The 22,160-nt window shown below is 48.5% G+C and overlaps 1 protein-coding gene across 1 annotated transcript in view; it reads right to left on the bottom strand.

Annotated features, from left to right (window-relative positions):
* Positions 1-4,025: 4,025 nt before the first annotated feature.
* The window catches only part of LOC119973804 (protein FAM71F2-like), a 40,846-nt gene continuing 22,711 nt past the window's right edge, over positions 4,026-22,160 (bottom strand). Inside the window, exons 3-5 of the mRNA XM_038812227.1 lie at positions 21,497-21,976; positions 9,027-9,106; positions 4,026-4,364 (exon numbers count right to left, since the gene is read on the bottom strand). Of these exons, the coding sequence (XP_038668155.1) occupies positions 4,102-4,364; positions 9,027-9,106; positions 21,497-21,976 (823 nt within the window). The 3' untranslated portion in view covers positions 4,026-4,101. The remainder of the gene's footprint in view (positions 4,365-9,026; positions 9,107-21,496; positions 21,977-22,160) is intronic.

Below are 22,160 nucleotides of genomic sequence, written 5' to 3' on the forward strand. Positions count from 1 at the left end.
GCACAAGTCAATGAAACTGTCAGCATTCAGTAGTAGCATCCCAGAGAAGTATCCGGAGCTGAATAAAACAAGCATTTTGTTGCTTTTGTCCTTCACAACAACGTACATGTGCGAGGTTGGATTTTCCCATCCTCACAAACATTAAGATGGCAGAAAGGAACCGGCCTGAATCCTGCACCCGATATGTGCATTCCCCTCTCCTCCTGCGAACCTGATTGGAGTGAGATCACGAGGACCAAGCAAGCTCACTTCTCACATTAAAGGTAAGAGAAAATAGTGGGTCGCGAATGTCAGCCGGCGTGGGTCGCGAAGGTCGGCCGGTTGGTAAAAATGGGTCCCCGGAAAGAAAGTTTGAAAAACACTGTACTAAACGGCAACTGCTCCATGGGGAGGCGGTTAGATCACGGGAGGCCATTTGATGGCGAAACCCAAGCAGACACGGGGAGAACATGCAAACTCCACACGGATAGTGACCCAGAGCCGGGATCGAACCTGGGACCTTGGCGCCGTGAGGCCGCAGTGCTAACTACTGTGCCACCGTGCTGCCCCATCTAAGCTATTCTAATAAAAAAGGGCCCACCCTTCATGTCTGCCTTCATATTTTTATATAAGCGACCTAGATAACTGTGGATAAACGAGGTTTAAAAACAAAACGGGACATAAATGAAATGAAAAAATGAAATGAAAATCGCTTATTGTCACAAGTAGGCTTCAATGAAGTTACTGTGAAAAGCCCCTAGTCGCCACATTCCAGTGCCTGTTCGGGGAGGCTGGTACGGGAATTGAACCGTGCTGCTGGCCTGCCTTGATCTGCTTTCAAAGCCAACGATTTAGCCCCAAACCAGCTCCTTTTCCCCCGGGCCTGCTGCTCGCAAACGGACATGCGCATTGACCTCAACAAGATAAACTTAAAGTGAAAGGATAAGGTGTGGAATTGAAGAATATTTTTTACAATCAGAAGGTGGTAAGTGTCTGGAACTCATTGCCTGAGAACTTTGGAGGTGATATAAACCTACAGGGCCAGAGATCAAATGCTGGAAGGAGGTGTTTTAAACTCAAACTGTTTTAGTTTGATGTTTTAAAAAAAATAATTTTTATTCAAGTTTTCTAATAACAATAACAAATTTTCCCCGCAAATTATAACATACATATCGTGCTTCCACACCGAACCTAGAGCAGAACTCACCCCCACCCCCAAAATAAATAGTAACAAATAGCAAATGGTTATACAAAAAAGAACAGAAAAAGAAAAGAACAGAACAAACTGAACAGCACAGTAGCATTGTGGATAGCACAATCGCTTCACAGCTCCAGGACCCCAGGTTCGATTCCGGCTTGGGTCACTGTCTGTGCGGAGTCTGCACATCCTCCCAGTGTGTGCGTGGGTTTCCTCCCACAGTCCAAAGATGTGCAGGTTAGGTGGATTGGCCATGATAAATTGCCCTTAGAGTCCAAAATTGCCCTTAGTGTTGGGTGGGGTTACTGGGTTATGGGGATAGGGTGGAGTTGTTGACCTTGGGTAGGGTGCTCTTTCCAAGAGCCGGTGCAGACTCGATGGGCTGAATGGCCTCCTTCTGCACTGTAAATTCTATGATAACCCGCCGCTGCAAAATCGAACCTCCCGACCATCCCCAAACACCCCCCCCCCCCCAACCAGGTTGCTGCAGAGACTGATCTCTCTCTACCCCTTTGCCAGGAAATAGAGAAGGGGCTGCTTAGTTTGATGTTTTTTTTAGGCAGGCGCCATATGTGCCATGGATCTTTATGTTTTTGTTTTTTTTTAAATTTACAGTACCCAATTTTTTTTTCCCAATTAAGGGGGAATTTAGCGTGGCCAATTCATCCTAACCTGTACATCTTTGGGTTGCGGGGGTGAAACCCACGCAGAGACAGGGAGAATATGCAAACTCCACATGGACAGTGACCCAGGGTCGATTTCAAACCCGGGTCCTCAGCGCCCCAGTCCCAGTGCTAACCACTGTGCCACGTGCCGCCCTTATGTTTACCAGGCGAGATCCTATGACCTGCATTACACTTATTAAAGCCTCCAAATCCTTTGCAGAATATGGGACCAATACTGCCCACTACCCTGACTGAAGTCCCGGCTCATTGTTGCCTCTTGACTTATATATTCTACACCTCTCATGCTAAAATCTAGGTTTCCTTTAGCTTTGTTGATGAGTTTATCAGTCTGTTCTGTGAATCTACAGCCTCAAATCCCTCCGTTTTCTCAGAGCACCGAGTCCAGTTCTATTCAAAGTACTATTCAAATTATTTTTAAAAAAAATCAAAGTGCACTTCCTGACATTGAAATCAGTCTGTCACGTTTTAGACCATTCCTCCATCCTATCAATCAATATTCCTAAGGTTTTCAGAAAGAAAAACAACTACATATTATATCTGAAAATGGACCACTTAATTTGATCAGAAAGGTTCCAACGGGACACTTTATCTTTTGAAATGTCATACACACAACATCCACTATGCTTTCTTTATCAACAAACTCCATTATTTTCTCAAGGAGCTGCATTATGCTCTACCTTGCATTATGGCCTCGAGGAGTTCAATAAGCTAATGATAGGCTGATTGGTCTATAGTTATCTGGTTTATTCCTTCTTTGTAACGGATATGTTCCATTAACAAATCTCCACTACTCTAACCTAATTTCCACATCAAAGGATGTCCATAAAATTTGCTCAGTACAAATTCTTTGTGTCTGCTGAGTTTTGAATTGTAAAACAGACATCAAAGAAACTAATTTTAAAATGAAATGTAACTTTCTCACAAATATGACTTTGTGATTCAGATAAGTGATTAGATTTTTTTTTCTTTTTTAAAAATAAATTTAGAATGCCCAATTCATTTTGCCCAATTAAGGGGCAATTTAGTGTGGCCAATCCACTTAGCCTGCACATCTTTGGGTTGTGGGGGCGAAACCCACGCAAGCACGGGGAGAATGTGCAAACTCCACAGACAGTGACCCAGAGCCGGGATCGAACCTGGGACCTCAGCGCCGTGAGGCAGCAGTGCTACGCACTGCGCCACCGTGCTGCCCAGTGATTACATTTTTAATCAGAACTCAAACTTTAACCCATCCCTTAAATGCCCTGTTAACCTCACTTATTGTCCAGTTTTGAACTTTAAAAAATTGTTTTTTTTTTTAAAGAGTACCCAATTATCTTTTCCAATTACGGGGCAATTTAGCATGGCCAATCCGCCTATCCTGCACATCTTTGCATGGGGAGAACGTGCAAACTCCACACGGTCAGTGACCCAGGGCCGGGATTCGAACCCAGATCCTCAGCTCCGGAGGCAGCAATGCTAACCACTGTGCCACCGTTCTGCCCTCAGTTTTGAACTTGGCACAATGTCGGACAGTGTACATAAAGCTGTACTTTACAAATACGCTGTTCCCAACATGACCTTTCATTATATACTCTGTTCCCAATGTGACCTCAAGAGTGTTTGATAAGATAATGTGGCGGGAGCTTTACTGTGGACCGAATCTGTACTGTGCCTGGCCTGGAAGTGTTTGATGGGACAGTGTAAAGGGAGCTTTGCACTGTATCTAGCCTTTGCTGTACCTGGTTTGGATGTATTTTATGGAACAATGTGGAGGAAGCGTTCGTCTATATCCAACCGGTGCTATACCTGGAATTGCTTGATGGGAACATTACTCTGTAGCTTTGAATGTTCTCCTGAAAGGCATCTGGAACTTTGGTGTAAACCTGGATATATACCATGTAAAAACTGATTTATACTGAAGTTACAGTGGCAGATTAAGAGAACCCCTGAGGAAATTCATAGTCTATATTGAATCCATACTGTATCAGACCTGTGCGGAGATTTACTCTGCATCTTGCTTATAATTCCGCCCTATGAGTGCTGGATGGAACAGGGTGATGGCAGCTTTCTTGTATATCCAACTCACCTTGGAATCATGTGGATTTGCTTGGTAAACTAGAGAAAATGTCCAGCACTGAAATTACTGACTGCGATGGTAGCAAAAAAGTGTCACTATACAATTTATGTAAAAAATGTCAGATACAATTTTAATATAAACCAAACAGAATCTGTCTTTCCAAAAACATAATTTCAAAACTATCTGAGGCCAACAGCAATGAGGCTGCTCAGCCTGGAAAGTGGCATCAGTGTTGGTCTGTCACGTTCCCAGAGTCCAAAGTTTGTGCGGTCTTCATCTTCTGCCTCAAAGGCATTGGGCTCTCCATCTCCTCCTCCTCCCTCCTCTTCTCCAGTCCCAGCTTTCATTTGTTTACAGGGCAGGTTGTGTAGCGCAAGATCTTGGTTATACGTTTTGCAGTGGTCACACGAGCACCTTTCAATGATCTGTTCCCACTCGTCTCCTACACATAAAACGAACTGATGTCATCATGAAACACATGGGTGTCAGATAATAGAGCCTCACATCTTATTGTTCATTCTCATTAACACCCCAAGTCTGGAACTCAGTGTGACTACAGGGGAAGGCAAGTCTAGGGAGGGGTGTGTGTTCAATTTGATATTCCACTCCATTTATTTGGATAAAATGCAAATCAACCCCAGTCACATGGTTTCCCACCCCACATAGAATTGGCTTGCTGGTCTGTCCGTATTTGTATCCCTGTTGCTTTCAGTGAAGGTGGCCCAGTATGTACGGTGTGACCAACCCCCTCCCCAATCCTGAGTGCCATCATGGACCATCCTAATGGACTAAAAGACCCAAAAGGAACTGTTTCTCAGGAATTTGAAAACCTGAAGCTTTATTGTAATACATTTTGTATTTTTGCACATATATGGCTTTATTTCTACAGGATGCATACTTTGCATTAAAAAAAATGCTCTTCCGAGACTTACCAATTCCTTTACCAAATATTTTGATCACAGACATGCCTAGCTTTGGAAATAAATGGGGCGGCACAGTGGTTAGCACTGCTGCTCACAGTGCTGAGGACCCGGATTCGAATCCTGGCCCTGGGTCACTGTCCGTGTGGAGTTTGCACATTCTTCCAGTGTCTGCCTGGGTTTCATCCCCACAACCCAAAGATGTGTAGATAGGTGGATTGGCCACGCTAAATTGTCCCTTAATTGGAAAATAAATAATTGGGTACTCTAAATTTTTTTTTTTTTTAAAGCTTTGGAAATAAATTGGTGAGATTTTGTATTATTGAGAATCCCAGATGAATGGCCAAGACCATGGTGCAAGCTTGAAAAAGGACCATGCAACAACTTAAGAAATAGTTGACACCAAGCTTGGTTTCAAATGCCACTGTAATCCCCCACCCCTACCTGCATATTAGACTACGTCTGGAACTCAGTGTGACTACAGGGAAAGGCAAGTCGAGGGAGGAGTGTGTTCAGTTTGATATTCCACTCCCTTTATTTACAAAATGCAAATTAACCCAAATCAGTAGGGATCGCCTAGTGGGGATCTACAATTGGCCTTGGGAAAAGTCAGCCACAGTTCCTCCAGTTTCTGAACCCTATCTGGTGACTCCTACTGGAAAGTGCAAACTTATTGCATCTGTGTGCAGGCAATATAGGACTTAGCTTTAATGGTGACCAAGATACAATTGTTGGCTGGTGGCCAGTATTTGGTTTTACAGCAGGATGTGTGGCCCCTTTAACAAGGCATTAGAAGAGCTGCCTGTGGAACAATGCCCTCGCCTTCTTCACTACTTCCAGAATAGAACAAGGGGGAACAAATTGGGAGAAAAAGTAGCAGGAACAATTAAATGGGCTTTCACATTAAAGCACAAAATGGAAAATTGTTTAAGGGAGGGGAACCCAGACTGGGATCCATGGGCCAACTGGGCCTTGGGTTCCTGGCCTTGCACACTTGGGCACCTGAACCCTTGCTGCATGTATCTTTCTCATTCATTAGACTGCCCTCTTTGAACACGGTCAGCCTGGAAATTTGGAAAGGGGTTCTTAGTGCCCTTGTCTAATTGGTATAAAGTCATATACAAATTGAGAATGTGAATTGAAATTTTACATATAGCCATGGAGTTGCACATTTATGCAGTCACAAAGTCAAAAAAGGTTAGATGTTGGGATATTCTGAATGAGATTAAAACCTGCACTGAGGTCGTAAGACACGGTGAAATTTGGATGTCTGCTCATCATCTTAATACAATCACAATGTTGCTGTCTGCTACGCAAAATAATTTCTAGTTTGTTTTACTGGTTGGTTAAGACAATTTTCAGTTGTGGATGGCTTTCTGGCCAAGGAGACTAATTTTGTGTTTGCCACAGAATGTGAGGGTTTGGGTTTGTGCCATGGTTGGGGAGGTTTACTAGACAGTTAACATTGACTCAAGCTTAGACCCATCCCTAAAAAGAATAAATGGACAGGTACAGACTTCCTTCCTTCCAGCTCACCCTGCCCCAATCAACACTTTGTTTCATTCTAGAAGCAAACTGAACATAAGGGGCGCGATTCTCCCATCCCCGCGAGATTCTCCCAGCCCCGTGCCGGGCCTGAGAATCGACACAACCGCGTCACGCTGCCCCGACGCCGCGCGCGATTCTCCGAGGTGCGGACAATCGGCGCCATTTGCGCCGGCACGTTTGATGCGGCGCCAGTCGCGGGCCGCTGTACGAGGCTGGGCCGTCGATTCTCCGGCCCGGATGGGCTGAGCGGCCGCGCGGAAAAGGCAGCGTCCCGCCGGCGCCGTCCACACCTGGTCGCTGCCGGTGGGAACTCTGCGTGAAGGGTCGGAGGGCAGCCTGTGAGGGGATTGGGGGGGGGAGGGGTGCTCCGTCCCCAGAGGGGGGCTCTGATGGGGTCTGGCCCGCGATCGGGGGCGACCAAACGGCCCCAGAACCCCCACGCCGTTGCGTCGGGAGTGGCGCGTTCCGTAAAGCCACCACGCATGCGCGGGTTGGCGCCGCCCCCAGTGCACGCCAGGAAGTGAGGCTGGAGCGGCGTGAACCGCTCCAGCACCGTGTTGGCACCCTATGGGAGCCAGAATCGCCAGTGCCTGCGCCCGATCGGAGAATCGCGCCCAAGTTTCTTTGTTGGATCAAGAATTCCTATCACAGGATCAGGAATTCTCACCATGTGTGAATATGTAGACGTTTCACATTGCACCCAAGCTGTCTGGGTCTGGTCTTGAAACGCTCAATGTTAACATGAAATATTTGTACACATCCATAATAAATTATACATCATGTCATTACGGCACAGAAGGAGGCCTTAAACATGAGCATCCTAATCCACAGGTACAAGCAATGATTTGCTTGTGAATGTGGCCTGAGCCATGGGACTGTGAAACATCTTATGACTAACTACAATTCAGCCTGTTTTACGAACATACCCTGACCATATTGACTTTGAACTAATACAGGGTCACACTAAATAAACTCTGATTTGCTTGTCACCAAGACAGTCTTCAGAGGAAATGGTTGTAATCATGAATCATAGAATCTACAGTGCAGAAGGGGGCCATTCGATCCATTGGGTTTGAACCGGCCCTTGGAAAAAGCACCCTTCTTAAGCCCACGCCTCCACCCTAACCCCGTTTTTGGAAACTAACGGTCAATTTAGCACGGCCAATCCACCTAACCTGCACATCTTTGGACTGTGGGAGGAAACCCACGCAGACACGGGGTGAATAGTGCAAATTCCACACAGTCACCCGAGGTTGGAATTGAACCCGGATCCTGGGGCTGTGAGGCAGATGTGTTAACCACTGTGCCACCCTATGTGACAAGATAAGTGATCAAACATCCAGTTATAATAAACAATTATCAGTAAATCTCATCATGCGACAGAAAGAAGCAGTAAAACAGGAAGAGAGTTTGTGCTGGCTAGCAGGAGGATTCATAACTACCATATAGTCTATATTATATTTTATGTATTTTAATATATATTCCCCAAAATACTTTTTACCACTAGCATTCTCTACTCCATTCTAGATACTGGGTTGTTGCTTACTCTGTCCTCAAAGGTATTTGCTCCCCTCTGGTAGAAGTCATTTATGCTAGAGTTTATGCCATAGAATTCCTACAGTACTGAAGGAGGCCATTCAGCCCATCGGATCTGCACCGACCCTCTGAAAGAGCACCCCACCCAGGCCCACTCCCCCACCCAATCCCTGTAACCCCATAACTCCACCTAACCTGCACATCTTTGGACTGTGGGAGGAAGCCGGAGCACCCGGAGGAAACCCACGCAGACAGTGACCCAAATCCGGCATTGAAGCAGAATCCTGGCGCTGAGGCAGCAGTGCTAACCACTGTGCTGCCCTGTACCAATCTCCTCCCACTACCTCACCTAACCCTATCAGTATATCCTTCTATTCCTCTTTCATTCATGTACATATCTTGTTTTGTTTGTAAAGGATCTATTTAAATAATCTAACTACATGTGGTTGCAAGTTCCACATTCTCACCACTGTACGAGTTAAAAAGAATATTTTTCTGAATTCCTTAACAATAAAGTGGATATTCGATCCTGAATATCAACAGGCAGTTAAACTGTAGATAGTATTAGTATCAGGGCAGAGCTTAATACTATGTACACTCATACAACACACCCACTTTCTAGCTGAGCTCATGGGTAGTGGTCAAGCACAGCAAGTCTGGTTAATTTTACACTTCCTTAACCCAGGTCTGCTGAGGCTAATCGAATGTCCCTACTCCAACCTGGCTAAGTTCATGGACTGGACTGAGTCTGTATAGCCCAGTATCTAACTGGGCATTTACTGACTGAACCACTGGAAGATCAACTGATGACTTTAAATCAGTAATCGAGACACATACAATACCCACTAAACCAACGCAGCTTAGACAAAAAACAGTTATCCCATTTCATTTTTGCATTGGCCAGTAATGCCATAATTTTTTAATCTAGCTTGAAACATAGATCCCACCCACATTTCAGAATAAGATTACTTGGACCCTGACTGTATTGGCATGGCTGGGTGCAATATGACTAAGCAAAGGAATGGCACAACACATTTACAGAGAGCCCCCACCCCAAATATAAAGCAGAGTTTAGACATAAACATTGTTTTGTTTGGTACCTGGGCTTTTCTCTTCTTTCACATCGAGCAATTGTTCAGTCCTTGTCCACATTCTTTGAGTCTCCTGAGTATCAGGCATCCTGATGGAAATACAATCTATCATCATTTGACACAAGTTATTTGGAGAAGACTTTGTTAACCTTTGTCTGGAGCGAGGCTTTCTGAAATTAAAAGCCCGTCAACACTAAAGGGTTCTCATTTACAGTGCCTATCAATCGGTGCCAGATTGGCACCAATTGTGATATCCATCAGCTTGATAACATTTCCTACGTCTATCAGATTGGCATCACTTATAACAGCTATCAGATTGGCACCATTTGCAATGCCTATCAGTCCGAGGCTGGCAGCTATCTGCAGCATCTTTTGTAGTATCAAACCGGAAGTCATTTGTGCTGCTTGCTGCTGACTCCCCCAATTTAACACAAGAAGTACTTCTCTAAATGTTTAATCACCTGCTTTGTATACAGATTACTGATAATGAGGAGGGAGGCACTGAACCTGAAACTGTTTCTGCAAACCAACTCATTTTAGCAGAACACTGTGTAAACATTTATTACCTAGTTAACTTGCATCTGTAGAGCCCTATTGATGTGGCCAAAATGTCCTGGAGTCTTTCACACATGTATGCCAAACCAAAGAAAGAGCTTTCCAATGCCAATGATTTGCCTGGGAATTCTGAACACCTCTCACCATTGTTTTGTAAAATCCTTTCATCTCTGTAGAACATACAGTGCAGAAGGAGGCCATTCAGCCCATCAAGTCTGCACCAACACACTTAAGCCCTCACTTCCACGCTATCCTCGTAACCCAGTAACCCCTCCTAACCTTTCTGTACATTAAGAGCAATTTAGAATGGCCAATCCACCTCATATGTACATCTTTGGACTGTGGAAGGAAACCGGAGCACCCGGAGGAAACCCACGCACACACGGGGAGAACATGCAGACTCCGCACAGACAGTGGTCCAGTGGACAATCAAACCTGAGACCCTGTCGCTGTGAAGCCACAGTGCTAACCACTTGTGCTATCGTGCTGCCCAATGAGTGAGAGGGGCAATGCTTTTTGACATAGTACAATGACTTTGAAGATCGGAATAGAAACATCAACGAGCAGTTTGGCTTTTGGAAACAGAATATTACAGTCAGGTGGTGGCCGTTGTGGTAATGTTAGTGGATTTGTAATTTGGACTAATTGGGGGATCTGACTCCGGGAAGTGGGGGGGGGGGGGGGGGGGGGGGTGCGCCCACGGTGGCCTGGCCCGCGATCTGGGCCCACCGATCCACGGGCGCACCTTCTGGGCAGCCCGACGCCGGAGTGTTCACGCCACTCCTTGGCGCCGGTACAGCCCGCCCCGCCGGATAGGGGAGAATCCCGCCCCTGATCTCAGTAATGGCGACCATGAAACTACTTGATTGGAGTAAAAACTCATCTGGTTCACTAATGTCCTTAGGGAAGGCAATAAAAAGTAAATTAAATAAATCAAATTTAAATACAATTCTCCCCCCCTCCCCCACTGTCCCAGTACCCTATCGTTGAGCCAGAAAGTCGAGGAAAGGTTGCCACCGCTTAAAGAACCCTTGCACCGATCCTCTCAGGGCGAATTTGACCTTCTCTAGCTTAATAAAACCCGCCATGTCATTGATCCAGGTCTCCACGCTTGGGGGCCTCTCGTCCTTCCATTGTAGCAAAATCCATCGCCGGGCTACTAGGGACGCAAAGGCCAGCACACCGGCCTCTTTCGCCTCCTGCACTCCCGGCTCTACCCCAACCCCAAAGATCGCGAGTCCCCAGCCTGGCTTGACCCTGGATCCCACCACCCTTGACACCGTCCCCGCCACCCCCTTCCAGAACTCCTCCAGTGCCGGGCATGCCCAGAACATATGGGCATGGTTCGCTGGACTCCCCGAGCACCTAACACACCTATCTTACCCCCAAAGAACCTACTCATCCTCGTCCCAGTCATGTGGGCCCTATGCAGCACCTTGAATTGAATGAGGCTAAGCCGCGCACACGAGGAGGAAGAATTTATCCTCTCCAGGGCATCAGCCCATGTCCCGTCTTCGATCTGTTCCCCCAGTTCCCCCTCCCACTTCGTTTTCAGCTCCTCTACTGATGCCTCTTCCACCTCCTGCATGAGCTTGTAGATATCGGATATCTTCCCCTCCCCGACCCAGACCCCCGAAAGCACCCTGTCACTCACCCCCCTCGCGGGGAGCGCAGGGAATCCCTCCACCTGCCGTCTAGCAAATGCCTTTACCTGCAGATATCTAAACATGTTTCCCGGAGGGAGCCCAAATTTCTCCTCCAACTCCCCCAGGCTCGCAAACCTTCCGTCGATAAACAAGTCCCTCAGCTGTCTAATGCCCGCTCTGTACCATCCCTGAAATCCCCCATCCATGTTCCCCGGGACGAACCTATAGTTTCCCCTTAACGGAGCCTCCATCGAGCCCCTCACTTCTCCCCTATTTCGCCTCCACTGCCCCCAAATCTTGAGGGTAGCCGCCACCACCGGACTCGTGGTATACCTCGTGAGAGGGAGCGGCCACGGTGCCGTTACCAGGGCCCCCAGGCTCGTATCCCCACAGGACGCTCTCTCCATCCGTTTCCATGCTGCCCCCTTCCCCTCCATCACCCACTTACGCACCATCGACACGTTGGCCGCCCAGTAGTACCCCGAGAGGTTGGGCAACGCCAGCCCCCCCCATCTCTACCCCGCTCCAAGAAGACCCTCTTCGCCCTCGGGGTGCCATGCGCCCAAACAAATCCCATGATGCTGCTGGTCACCCTTTTAAAAAAGGCCCTAGGGATAAAGATGGGCAAGCACTGGAAGAGGAACAAGAACCTCGGGAGAACCGTCATTTTGACGGACTGCACTCTGCCCGCCAGCGATAGCGGCACCATGTCCCACCTTTTAAATTCCTCCTCCATCTGTTCCACTAGTCTGGTGAAGTTAAGCTTATGGAGAGCCCCCCAACTCCTGGCCACCTGCACCCCCAGGTACCTGAAACTCTTCACTGCCCTCCTGAAAGGGAGCCTCCCAATTCCCTCCTCTTGATCTCCCGGGTGCACTACAAATACCTCGCTCTTTCCTAAATTTAGCTTATAGCCCGAGAAGCCCCCAAATTCCGCTAACAGCTCCATCACCCCCGGCATTCCCCCCTCTGGATCCGCCACATATAACAGCAGGTCGTCCGCATACAGCGATACCCGGTGCTCCTCCCCACCCCGCACCAGACCCCTCCATCTCCCTGACTCCCTCAACGCCATGGCCAGCGGCTCAATCGCCAGTGCAAAGAGCCTAAAGTACGCCGATCTCCTTCCATTTCTGACTACACTCGCCATCGGAGCCGCGTAAAGCAGCCTCACCCATTTGATGAATCCCTCCCCAAATCCAAACCTCTCCAGCACCTCCCACAGGTACCCCCACTATCAAACGCTTTCTCTGCGTCCAGCGCCACCACTATCTCCGCCTCCCCCTCCACTGCCGGCATCATGATAACATTGAGCAGTCTCCGCACATTCGTGTTGAGCTGCCGCCCCTTGACAAATCCTGTCTGATCTTCGTGAATTACCTCTGGCACACAATCCTCTATCCTGGTAGCCAGGATCTTTGCCAGCAATTTAGCGTCTACGTTAAGGAGCGAGATAGGCCTATATGATCCGCACTGCAAGGGGTCCTTATCCCGTTTTAGGATCAAAGAGATCAGTGCCCGCGACATCGTCGGGGGAAAAGCCCCCCCCTCCCATGCCTCATTGAAGGTTCGCACCACCAGGCCCGCATATTTTTTGTAAAATTCTGCCGGGAACCCGTCCGGCCCCGGGGCCTTACCTGACTGCATTTGTCCGATCCCCCTGACTAGCTCCTCCAACTCTATCGGCGCCCCCAGCCCCTCTACCAGCCTCTCTTGAACCCTTGGGAAACATAGCCTGTTCATGAAGCTCTCCATCCCCTCTCTCCCCCTCAGAGGTTCCGACCGGTTCAATCCCTCGTAAAAGTCCCTAAAGACCCCGTATACTTCTGTCCCCTTCTGCACTGCATTTCCACCCCCATCCTTCACTCCACCAATTTCCCTAGCCGCATCTCGCCTACGGAGCTGATGCGCCAACATCCTGCTCGCCTTCTCTCCATACTCATATACCGCGCCCTGCGCCCTCCTCCACTGTGTCTCCGCCTTTCTGGTGGTCAACAAGTCAAAATTGGCCTGCAAACTGCGCCGTTCTCCCAGCAACCCTCCTCCGGTGCCTCCGCATATCTCCTGTCCACCTCCAGGAGCTCTCCCACCAGTCTCACCCTCTCCTTCCTCTCCCTCCTTTCCCTGTGGGCCCGGATGGAGATCAGCTCCCCCCGGATCACTGCTTTCAGAGCCTCCCAGACCATCCCCACCTGGACCTCCCCCGTGTCGTTGGTATCAAGATACCCCTCAATACTTCCCCGGACCCTCCTACACACCTCCTCCTCTGCCAGCATCCCCACATCCAGGCGCCAGAGCGGGCGCTGGTCCCGCGCCTCTCCCATCTCCAGATCAACCCAGTGCGGGGCATGGTCCGAAATCGCTATGGCCGAGTACTCGGCATCCTGCACCCTCGGAATCAATCCCCTGCTCAGGACAAAAAAGTCTATCCGGGAATAAACCCTATGGACGTGAGAGAAAAAGGAATACTCCCGCGCTCTCGGCCTCCCAAACCTCCAGGGATCCACCCCTCCCATCTGGTCCATGTATCCCCTCAGCACTTTGGCCGCCGCCGGTCTCCTACCCGTCCTTGAACTGGACCGGTCCAGTGGGGGATCCAGCACTGTGTTAAAATCTCCCCCCATGATCAGGCCCCCTGCCTCCAGGTCCGGGATGCGGCCCAACAATCGCCTCATGAAGCCAGCATCATCCCAATTCGGGGCATATACGTTCACCAGCACCACCTTCTCTCCCTGCAGCCTACCCTTCGCCATGATATATCTGCCCACCTTGTCCGACACCACCTCAGCCGCCTCAAACGCCACCCTCTTCCCCACCAGAATCGCCACCCCCCGGTTCTTCGCGTCCAATCCTGAATGATAAACCTGCCCCACCCACCCCTTCCTCAGACGAACCTGGTCTGCCACCTTCAGGTGGGTCTCCTGGAGCATAGCCACGTCCGCCTTCAACCCCTTTAGATGAGAAAACACCCTGGTTCTCTTAACCGGCCCGTTCAGCCCCCTCAAGTTCCAGGTAATCAGCCGGATCAGAGGGCAACCCGCCCCCCTCCCCCGCCGACTAGCCGTAGCTTAGCAGATGTTCGCCCCAGGCCAGCACACCCCGCTCGACCCGTTCCCCATGGCGATAACGCCTCTCCTCTTCCCCCCTGGCCCCCATCGGCTCCTTCCTAGTCATTCCAGCAGCAACCCGGTATCCCCCCACCCCCCCCAGGCTAGGACCCCTCCTAGCCGCGATGCACCCTCCATGATACTTCCGTGAGTCAGCTGACTTCTGCTGACCCCGGCAGCTCCCGCCAAAACCTATCCCCTCCCGGCATGGGGGTCATCCCCCTCTTGCCACACCTCCTTGGCATTGCTGCAGCGCGGGAAAGAAGACCCGTAGAGGCCCCGCCCCCACTGCAAGCTCCGCCCCCACTGCAAGCTCCACCCCCCCCTGCCCCACAGCGCGGGAAACCAGATCCCCAAAATGATGCAGATCCCCAAAATCCAGTTTCACCTCAATCCCCAGCCCCGTACAGAAGAGAACATATAAAACACAAACCCCCAACACTCCCCACCTAACCCACAACCATGCCCAACAAACAAACCCACCCGTACACAGAGCAAACTGAAAACCAGCATACATAACACACATGTCATAGTTAAAAAAAGTTGAAACAGTTGGAACAAAACAGCCACAGCGGAAACAACGACGGCCAAAGTATGTCCCCAGGCCCTAGTTCAAGTCCAGCTTCTCCGCCTGTACAAAGGCCCACGCCTCCTCCGGGGACTCGAAGTAGTGGTGCCGGTCCTTGTATGTCACCCACAGGCGCGCAGGCTGCAGCATTCCAAACCTAACCTGCTTGGCATGAAGCACCGCCTTCGTCCGGTTGAACCCGGCCCGCCGCTTAGCCACCTCCGCACTCCAGTCCTGGTAGATCCTCACTACCGAATTCTCCCATTTACTGCTCCTCTCTTTCTTGGCCCAGCGCAGCACACACTCCCGGTCATTGAATCGGTGGAACCGCACCAGCACCGCCCTCGGGGGCTCACCTGCCTTGGGCCTCCTGGCCATCACTCTGTGCGCTCCCTCAAGCTCCAGGGGCAAATGGAAGGACCCCACTCCCATCAACGAGCTCAACATCATGGTCACATACGCCGGGAGATCCGACCCCTCCAGCCCCTCCGCCAGGCCCAGGATCCTCAGATTCTTTCGCCTCGTGCGAACGTCCAGCTCCTCCAAGCGGTCTTGCCACTTTTTGTGAAGTGCCTCGTGCAACTCCACTTTCCCCACGAGGACCACGGCCTCCTCCTCCCGCTCAGCGGCCTGCTGCTGCAACTCCCGAATAGACTCCTCCTGGGCCGCCTGGGTCCCAAGCAGCTTGTTCGTAGTTGCATTTATGGAGTCCAGCAGCTCAGCCTTCAGCTCAGCAAAACAACGTAGGAGCGAGGCCTGTTGCTCCTGCGCCCACTTCCACCAGTCCTCGGGTGTTGCGCCGGCCGCCATTTTATTTTCCTTCCCCCGTTTTTTTGGGGGAGTTGCTGCAGCCTTTTCCTTTGCCCCACTCCGGGTGAGCACCATATAGTGTGGGGCAAGTTCTTCCAGGCACCTTCCCCACCGGGATGCATAAAAACAGCGCCGTTTGGGCCCCTCGAAACGGCCCAAAAGTCCCTAAATAGCGGGAGCTGCCGAACATGCGGCTTAGCTCCGCATAGCCGCAACCGGAAGTCACCGGTCTAGCATATCTATGACCGCAGACCCACAGCAATGGGGTTGACTCTAGACTGTCCCTCTGAAAGGCCCAGCAAGCTACTTTGTCGAATCGAATCGCTGCTGAAAAGTTTTTTTTAAAAAATGGACTGACCACCCAGTATCGGAAATGACAAAGGCAAACCCTTCCCAAGTCCTCCTTATGAATTGGTAATTTGGGCAAAAACTGGGAGACTTCTCCCGCCGACTAGTCAAGCTACAACCTTCTCACTGAATAATATCACACAGCCAATGTTGCAGACTCCATTGTCATTTTTTCATGAGCATTGAAATCCCATCAGTGATGGCAGCGCAGTGGTACACAGTCAGAAGGGAGTTGCCCTTTGCGTCCTCAACATTGACTCCAGATCCAATGAAGACATGTGGCATTATGTCAAACATGTGCAAGAAAACCTTCTGCTGATTGCCGGGCCTTAAATGATGAGTCAGTACTTCTCCATGTTGAGCATCATTTTGATGAAGCACTTGGGGCAGCAAGGGCACAGAATATACTCTGATTGCAGAACGTGAGTACCTATCACTAGTCTGGCAACAGCACTACCAACTGAGCCTGCCGAGTCCTGAAGGGGACATATCTGCCAGGCTAGGCCTCCTGATGGTGGTGAGAGAACCAACAAGAAGGAAGGACCTGCTTGATCTCACCCTCACCAACATACCTGTTGCAGGTGCATCTGTTCATGACGGTAGTGGTTAAGAGTGACCACTACAGGGGCAGCACGGTGGCGCAGTGAGTAGCACTGCTGCCTCACGGCGCCGAGGTCCCAGGTTCGATCCCGGCTCTGGGTCACTGTCCGTGTGGAGTTTGCACATTCTCCCCGTGTTTGCGTGGGTTTCGCCCCCACAACCCAAAAAGGTGCAAGCTAGGTGGATTGGCCACTCTAAATTGCCCCTTAATTGGAAAAATGATTGGGTACACTAAATTTAAAAAAAAAAAAAAAAAGAGTGACCACTACATAGTCCTTATAGAGGCTCTCGTCATCACATCGAGGATCATCAAACTAAATGGGATAGATTCAGAATAGATCAGCAGCTCAAAACTGGTGTCCATGAGACACTGAGCCATCAACAGCAGCTAAAGAAAACTTTTTGTAACCACAATCTGTAACCCCAGCCTCACGCAATCATGACATCAAGTCAGAATGCTGGTTCAGGACAGCATGTCAGGAGCAACACCAGGCATACCTAAAAATGAGATGCCAACCTGGTGAAGCTACAACACAGGACTACATACAGGCCAAACAGCAGAAGCAACATGTTATATGCAGAGACAAGGAATCCTACAACCATCAGACCAGATCAAGGTCTGCACATCCAGTTGTCAATGGTGGTGGACAATTAAACAACTGACCAGAAGAGAGAGCTCCATAAACATCTATTTCCTCAATGATGGGGGAGCCCAAAATACAAACACATGAAATAGGAGCAGAAGTAAGCCATTTGACCTCTCCGACCTGCTTCACCATTCATTAAGATCATAGCTGTACTTCTAATTCTGCATTCCCATCTACCCTTGATAACCGTGGATTCCCTTGCCTAACAAGAATCTATCTACATCTGACTTTAAAATATTCAATGATCCCGCCTCCACCAGCTTCTGAGACAGAGTATTCCAAAGTTGGACAACCCTTTGAGAAAAAAATTCTCCTCATCTCTGGCTAAAAAGGCAATCTCAAATTCTAAAGCCCCAACTCTGGAGTCACCCACAAGAGAAAATACCTTTCCACAGCGACCTTGTCAAGACCGTTCAGGATCTTATATACTGGTTTAGCACTGGACTAAATTGTTGGCTTTGAAAGCAGACCAAGGCAAGCCAGCAGCATGGTTCAATTCCCGTACCAGCCTCCCCGAACAGGCGCCGGAATGTGGCGACTAGGGGCTTTTCACAGTAACTTCATTTGAAGCCTACTTGTGACAATAAGCAATTTTCAATTTTCATTTCATTTCATTTCATTTCATACTTCAATCAAGTCACTTCTCACTCTTCTAAACTTCAGTGGAAACAAGCCCAATCTGTCCAACCTATCCTCATAAGGCAGTCCGCTCGTTCCAGGTATCAATCTATTAATCTACTATTTATCAGCTTTAACAAAGAGTCATCCAGACTTGAAACGTTGGCTCCCTTCTCTCGCCACAGAATCTGTCAGACCTGCTGAGACTGTCCAGTATTTTCTGTTTTTGTTTCAGATTTCAGCATAATCTGATTTTAGCACTGCTGCCTCACAGCTCCAGGGACCCAGGTTCAATTCTGGCATCGGGTGACTGTCTGTGTGGGGGTTGTACTTTCTTCCCGTGTCTGCGTGGGTTTCTCTCGGATGCTCCGGTTTCCTCCCACAGTTCAAAATGTACAGATTAGGTGGATTGGCCATGCTAAATTGCCCCTTAGTGTCCAAAAGGTTGGGTGGGGTTACTGGGTTGTGGGGATAGGGTGGAGTTGTGGGCTTAAGTAGGTTGCTCTCTTCAAGGGCCAGTGCAGACTGGGTGGGCCAAATGGCCTCCTTCTGCACTGTAACGATTCTATGATTAAACCTTCACTGAACTGCCTCCAATGAATTTACATCCTTAAATAAGGAGACCAAAACTGCACACAGTATTTGGGGATGTAGTTTCACCAATGTCCCGTATAACTGAAGCATAAAATCCTTATTTTGTAATAATGAATAATATTCCATTAGCCTTCTTAATTACTTGCTGTACTTGAAAACTATTTGTGACTCATGCATGAGAACACCAGGATCTCTCTGCACCTCTGAATTCTGCAACTGATCTCTGTTTAAATAATACTCTGCTTTTTTATTCTTCCTGCCAAAGTGAAGAACTTCACATTTTTCCATATTATACTCCATCTGCCACATTTTTGTTCACTCACTCAAACTATCCATATCCACTTCCTTATGTCTCCTTCACAACATACTTCCCTACCTATCTTTTAATTATCTGCCAATTTAGCTAATGTGCCTTGGGTCCCTTCACCAAAGTTGATATAAGTTGTAAAATGTTGAGGCCCCAGGACAGACCCATGCGGGACTCTGCACATTACTGTCAAAAAGAAAAAGAACCATTTATACTTACTCCGACTTCTGCCAGCCAGCCAATCTTTTCTCCATGCTATTATGTTACCCCCCACCCCATCACCTTTCATTTTCTGAAATAAACTTTGACGTGGCACCTTATCAAAGGCCTTTTGGAAATCCAGCAGCACTCCAGAAGCTTGACACCATCTAGGACAAAGCAGCCCATTTGTTCGGCACTCTAACCACCACTGTCAACATTTACTCCCTCCTCCACCGCCACACAGTAGCAGCAATCTATACCATCTCTAAGATGAAGTGCAACAGCCCACCATGTCTCCTTTGACAGGGCCTTCCAAATCTGCAACCACTACCACCTAGAACAAGGACAGCTGGCGCATGGGAAAACCACCACCTGCAAGTTCCCTTCCAAGACATCCACCATCCTGACCAGGAACTATCTTGCCTTTGCTTCGATGTAATTGGGCCTAAAACCTGGAGTTCCTTTCCTAACAGCACTGTAGATATCCCTACACCAGATTGCAGCGGTTCAAGGAAGTGCTCACCATCACCACTTCAAGGGCAATTACAGATGGACAACAAACGCTGGTTTTGCCAGCCACACTTGGATCTCATAAAAGAATAAAAGGATTGCAACAAACAGCACTGAAGAAAGGAGGTTCTGCCCCAGCTCTGTAGGGAAGAACACAAAGGGGTTATTCTGTATAAATTAAGATTAATCATTAAATTGGGGTAGCATTGCATGCTCTTTGTTTTGTATTGTTATGCTACTCTAAGTTCTACCAGTTAAACTAAATGGCTTATTTTACCGATTGCTCTGTACGTTTCATATTGCAAGAAAGTAAGACCGCTAACAATTTAAAGGATTACAGTGAAAAACATATCAAGTATCTAGCCCATAGGGCAGCACGGTGGCACAGTGGTTAGCATTGCTGCCTACGGCGCTGAGGACCCGGGTTCGAATCCCGACCCTGGATCACTGTCCGGAGTTTGCACATTCTCCCTGTGTCTGCGTGGGTTACACCCCCACAACCCAAAGATGTGCAGGGTAGGTGGATTGGCCACGCTAAATTGCCCCTTAATTGGAAAAAATAAATGGGTACTCTAAATTTTTTTTAAAAAAGTATCTAGCCCATATCTGATACTGTTGTTATAATTTTCAGGCTGGTGCTATCATGCAAGTTCACGAAAAGCAGTGCTGTAACAACAAAATACTCTGACCACTTAGGGGAGTGACTGACTCCACCGGAATCCAGAAAGGTATCCACACCAGACCCGAATCTGTAACTGAGACTCGGGACAACACTGGGTGGTGCCAACATTTGTTCGCTCGTTATCGCCACAGCCTTCGTAGGGCCATTGGCATCACGTATATTCTTCTCTGGCGTTCATCAGTCTTCCTTCGGTCCACACCTCAATGTTATTCACCACCCGATTGGTGTCATAGCCCACTTTACATTTCAGGGGATTTGAACATAGAACATAGAGAAATGCAGCACAGAACAGGCCTTTCGGGCCACAATGTTGTGCCGAACTTTTGTCCTAGTTTAATCATAGTGTCCAAAATTCTATGATAATCTAAGGGCAATTTATCATGGCCAATCCACCCAACCTGCACATCTTTGGACCGTGGGAGGAAACCGGAGGACCCGGAGGAAACCCACGCACACACGGGGAGGATGTGCAGACTCCACATAGACAGTGACCCAAGCCGGAATCGAACCTTGGACCCTGGAGCTGTGAAGCAATTGTGCTATCCACAATGCTACCGTGCTGCCCTTAAGAACAAATTAATCTACACTCCATTATTCTACCATAATCCATGTACCTATCCAATAGCCGCATGAAGGTCCCTAATGTTTCCGACTCAACAACTTCCACAGGCAGTGCATTCCATGAGAAATGCAGCACAGAACAGGCCTTTCGGGCCGCAATGTTGTGCCGAACTTTTGTCCTAGTTTAATCATAGTGTCCAAAATTCTATGATAATCTAAGGGCAATTTATCATGGCCAATCCACCCAACCTGCACATCTTTGGACCGTGGGAGGAAACCGGAGGACCCGGAGGAAACCCACGCACACACGGGGAGGATGTGCAGACTCCACATAGACAGTGACCCAAGCCGGAATCGAACCTTGGACCCTGGAGCTGTGAAGCAATTGTGCTATCCACAATGCTACCGTGCTGCCCTTAAGAACAAATTAATCTACACTCCATTATTCTACCATAATCCATGTACCTATCCAATAGCCGCATGAAGGTCCCTAATGTTTCCGACTCAACAACTTCCACAGGCAGTGCATTCCATGCCCCCGCTACTCTCTGGGTAATGAATCTAACTCTGACATCCCCTCCTATATCTTCCACCATTCACCTTAAATTTGAATCTGAACTCAGCCAGAAATTTACTGTCGGATTCTAAGTGGCTCATGAAGAAAAATACCAGCAAAAAGCCTAATTTTTTCTTAACTGGAACTTTTTATTCTAAGGTGTTCTTACCAGTCTTTCCTGACAACTTTGACACGGCTCTTTCCATAAGTTGGCTGCGATCTGAGAGAGATTCCTGAAGATTCAGTACTGTGAACATCATCAGTGCCATCACGAATCTCTTTCCCAACCAAGAGCTGGTTCTTTTTCCAAAATCCTATTTTAGAACTTCCCGTGACATTGCTATTGATGGGAATGTTTCGGCAGGATTTCTGAGCCTCGTAGATAAATTTCTCAGAGCTGATGACTGAGGTGGAGGAGCTCCTTGAGTCACACACGCAGGCCTGGGGGAGGTTGACAGTGGTATCTTTAAATGTTATGGACAGTCCAGCATAAATGATGTGAATAAGTTCTTCCCAGAGCTTGAAGACATGGTTGGGGTGCTTGTCTTGGAGCTGGAGGTAGAAGGTGCTTCGATTTGCCAGGACAAGCTTCAAACATCGATTGACCTTTTCATGGACACTCAACCTGACGAGCTTCATAGGAAGCATCCTTTCAAAGAAAACAAATAACAAGGTACTCTTTCTGAAATCCTCCTTCTGATATTTTGTTTTGCCAACACTAACAGACAGGCCAAATCCCATATTGCTGCACATTGGAAATGGCAGGAGAGATAATGAACTCTGGTGCATTTGGAAGCACCTTGAGGATGTATCATAGTATCATAGAATTCATA

Source organism: Scyliorhinus canicula, chromosome 11 (assembly GCF_902713615.1).
Source record: "Scyliorhinus canicula chromosome 11, sScyCan1.1, whole genome shotgun sequence".
NCBI classification, from domain to species: Eukaryota; Metazoa; Chordata; class Chondrichthyes; order Carcharhiniformes; family Scyliorhinidae; genus Scyliorhinus; species Scyliorhinus canicula.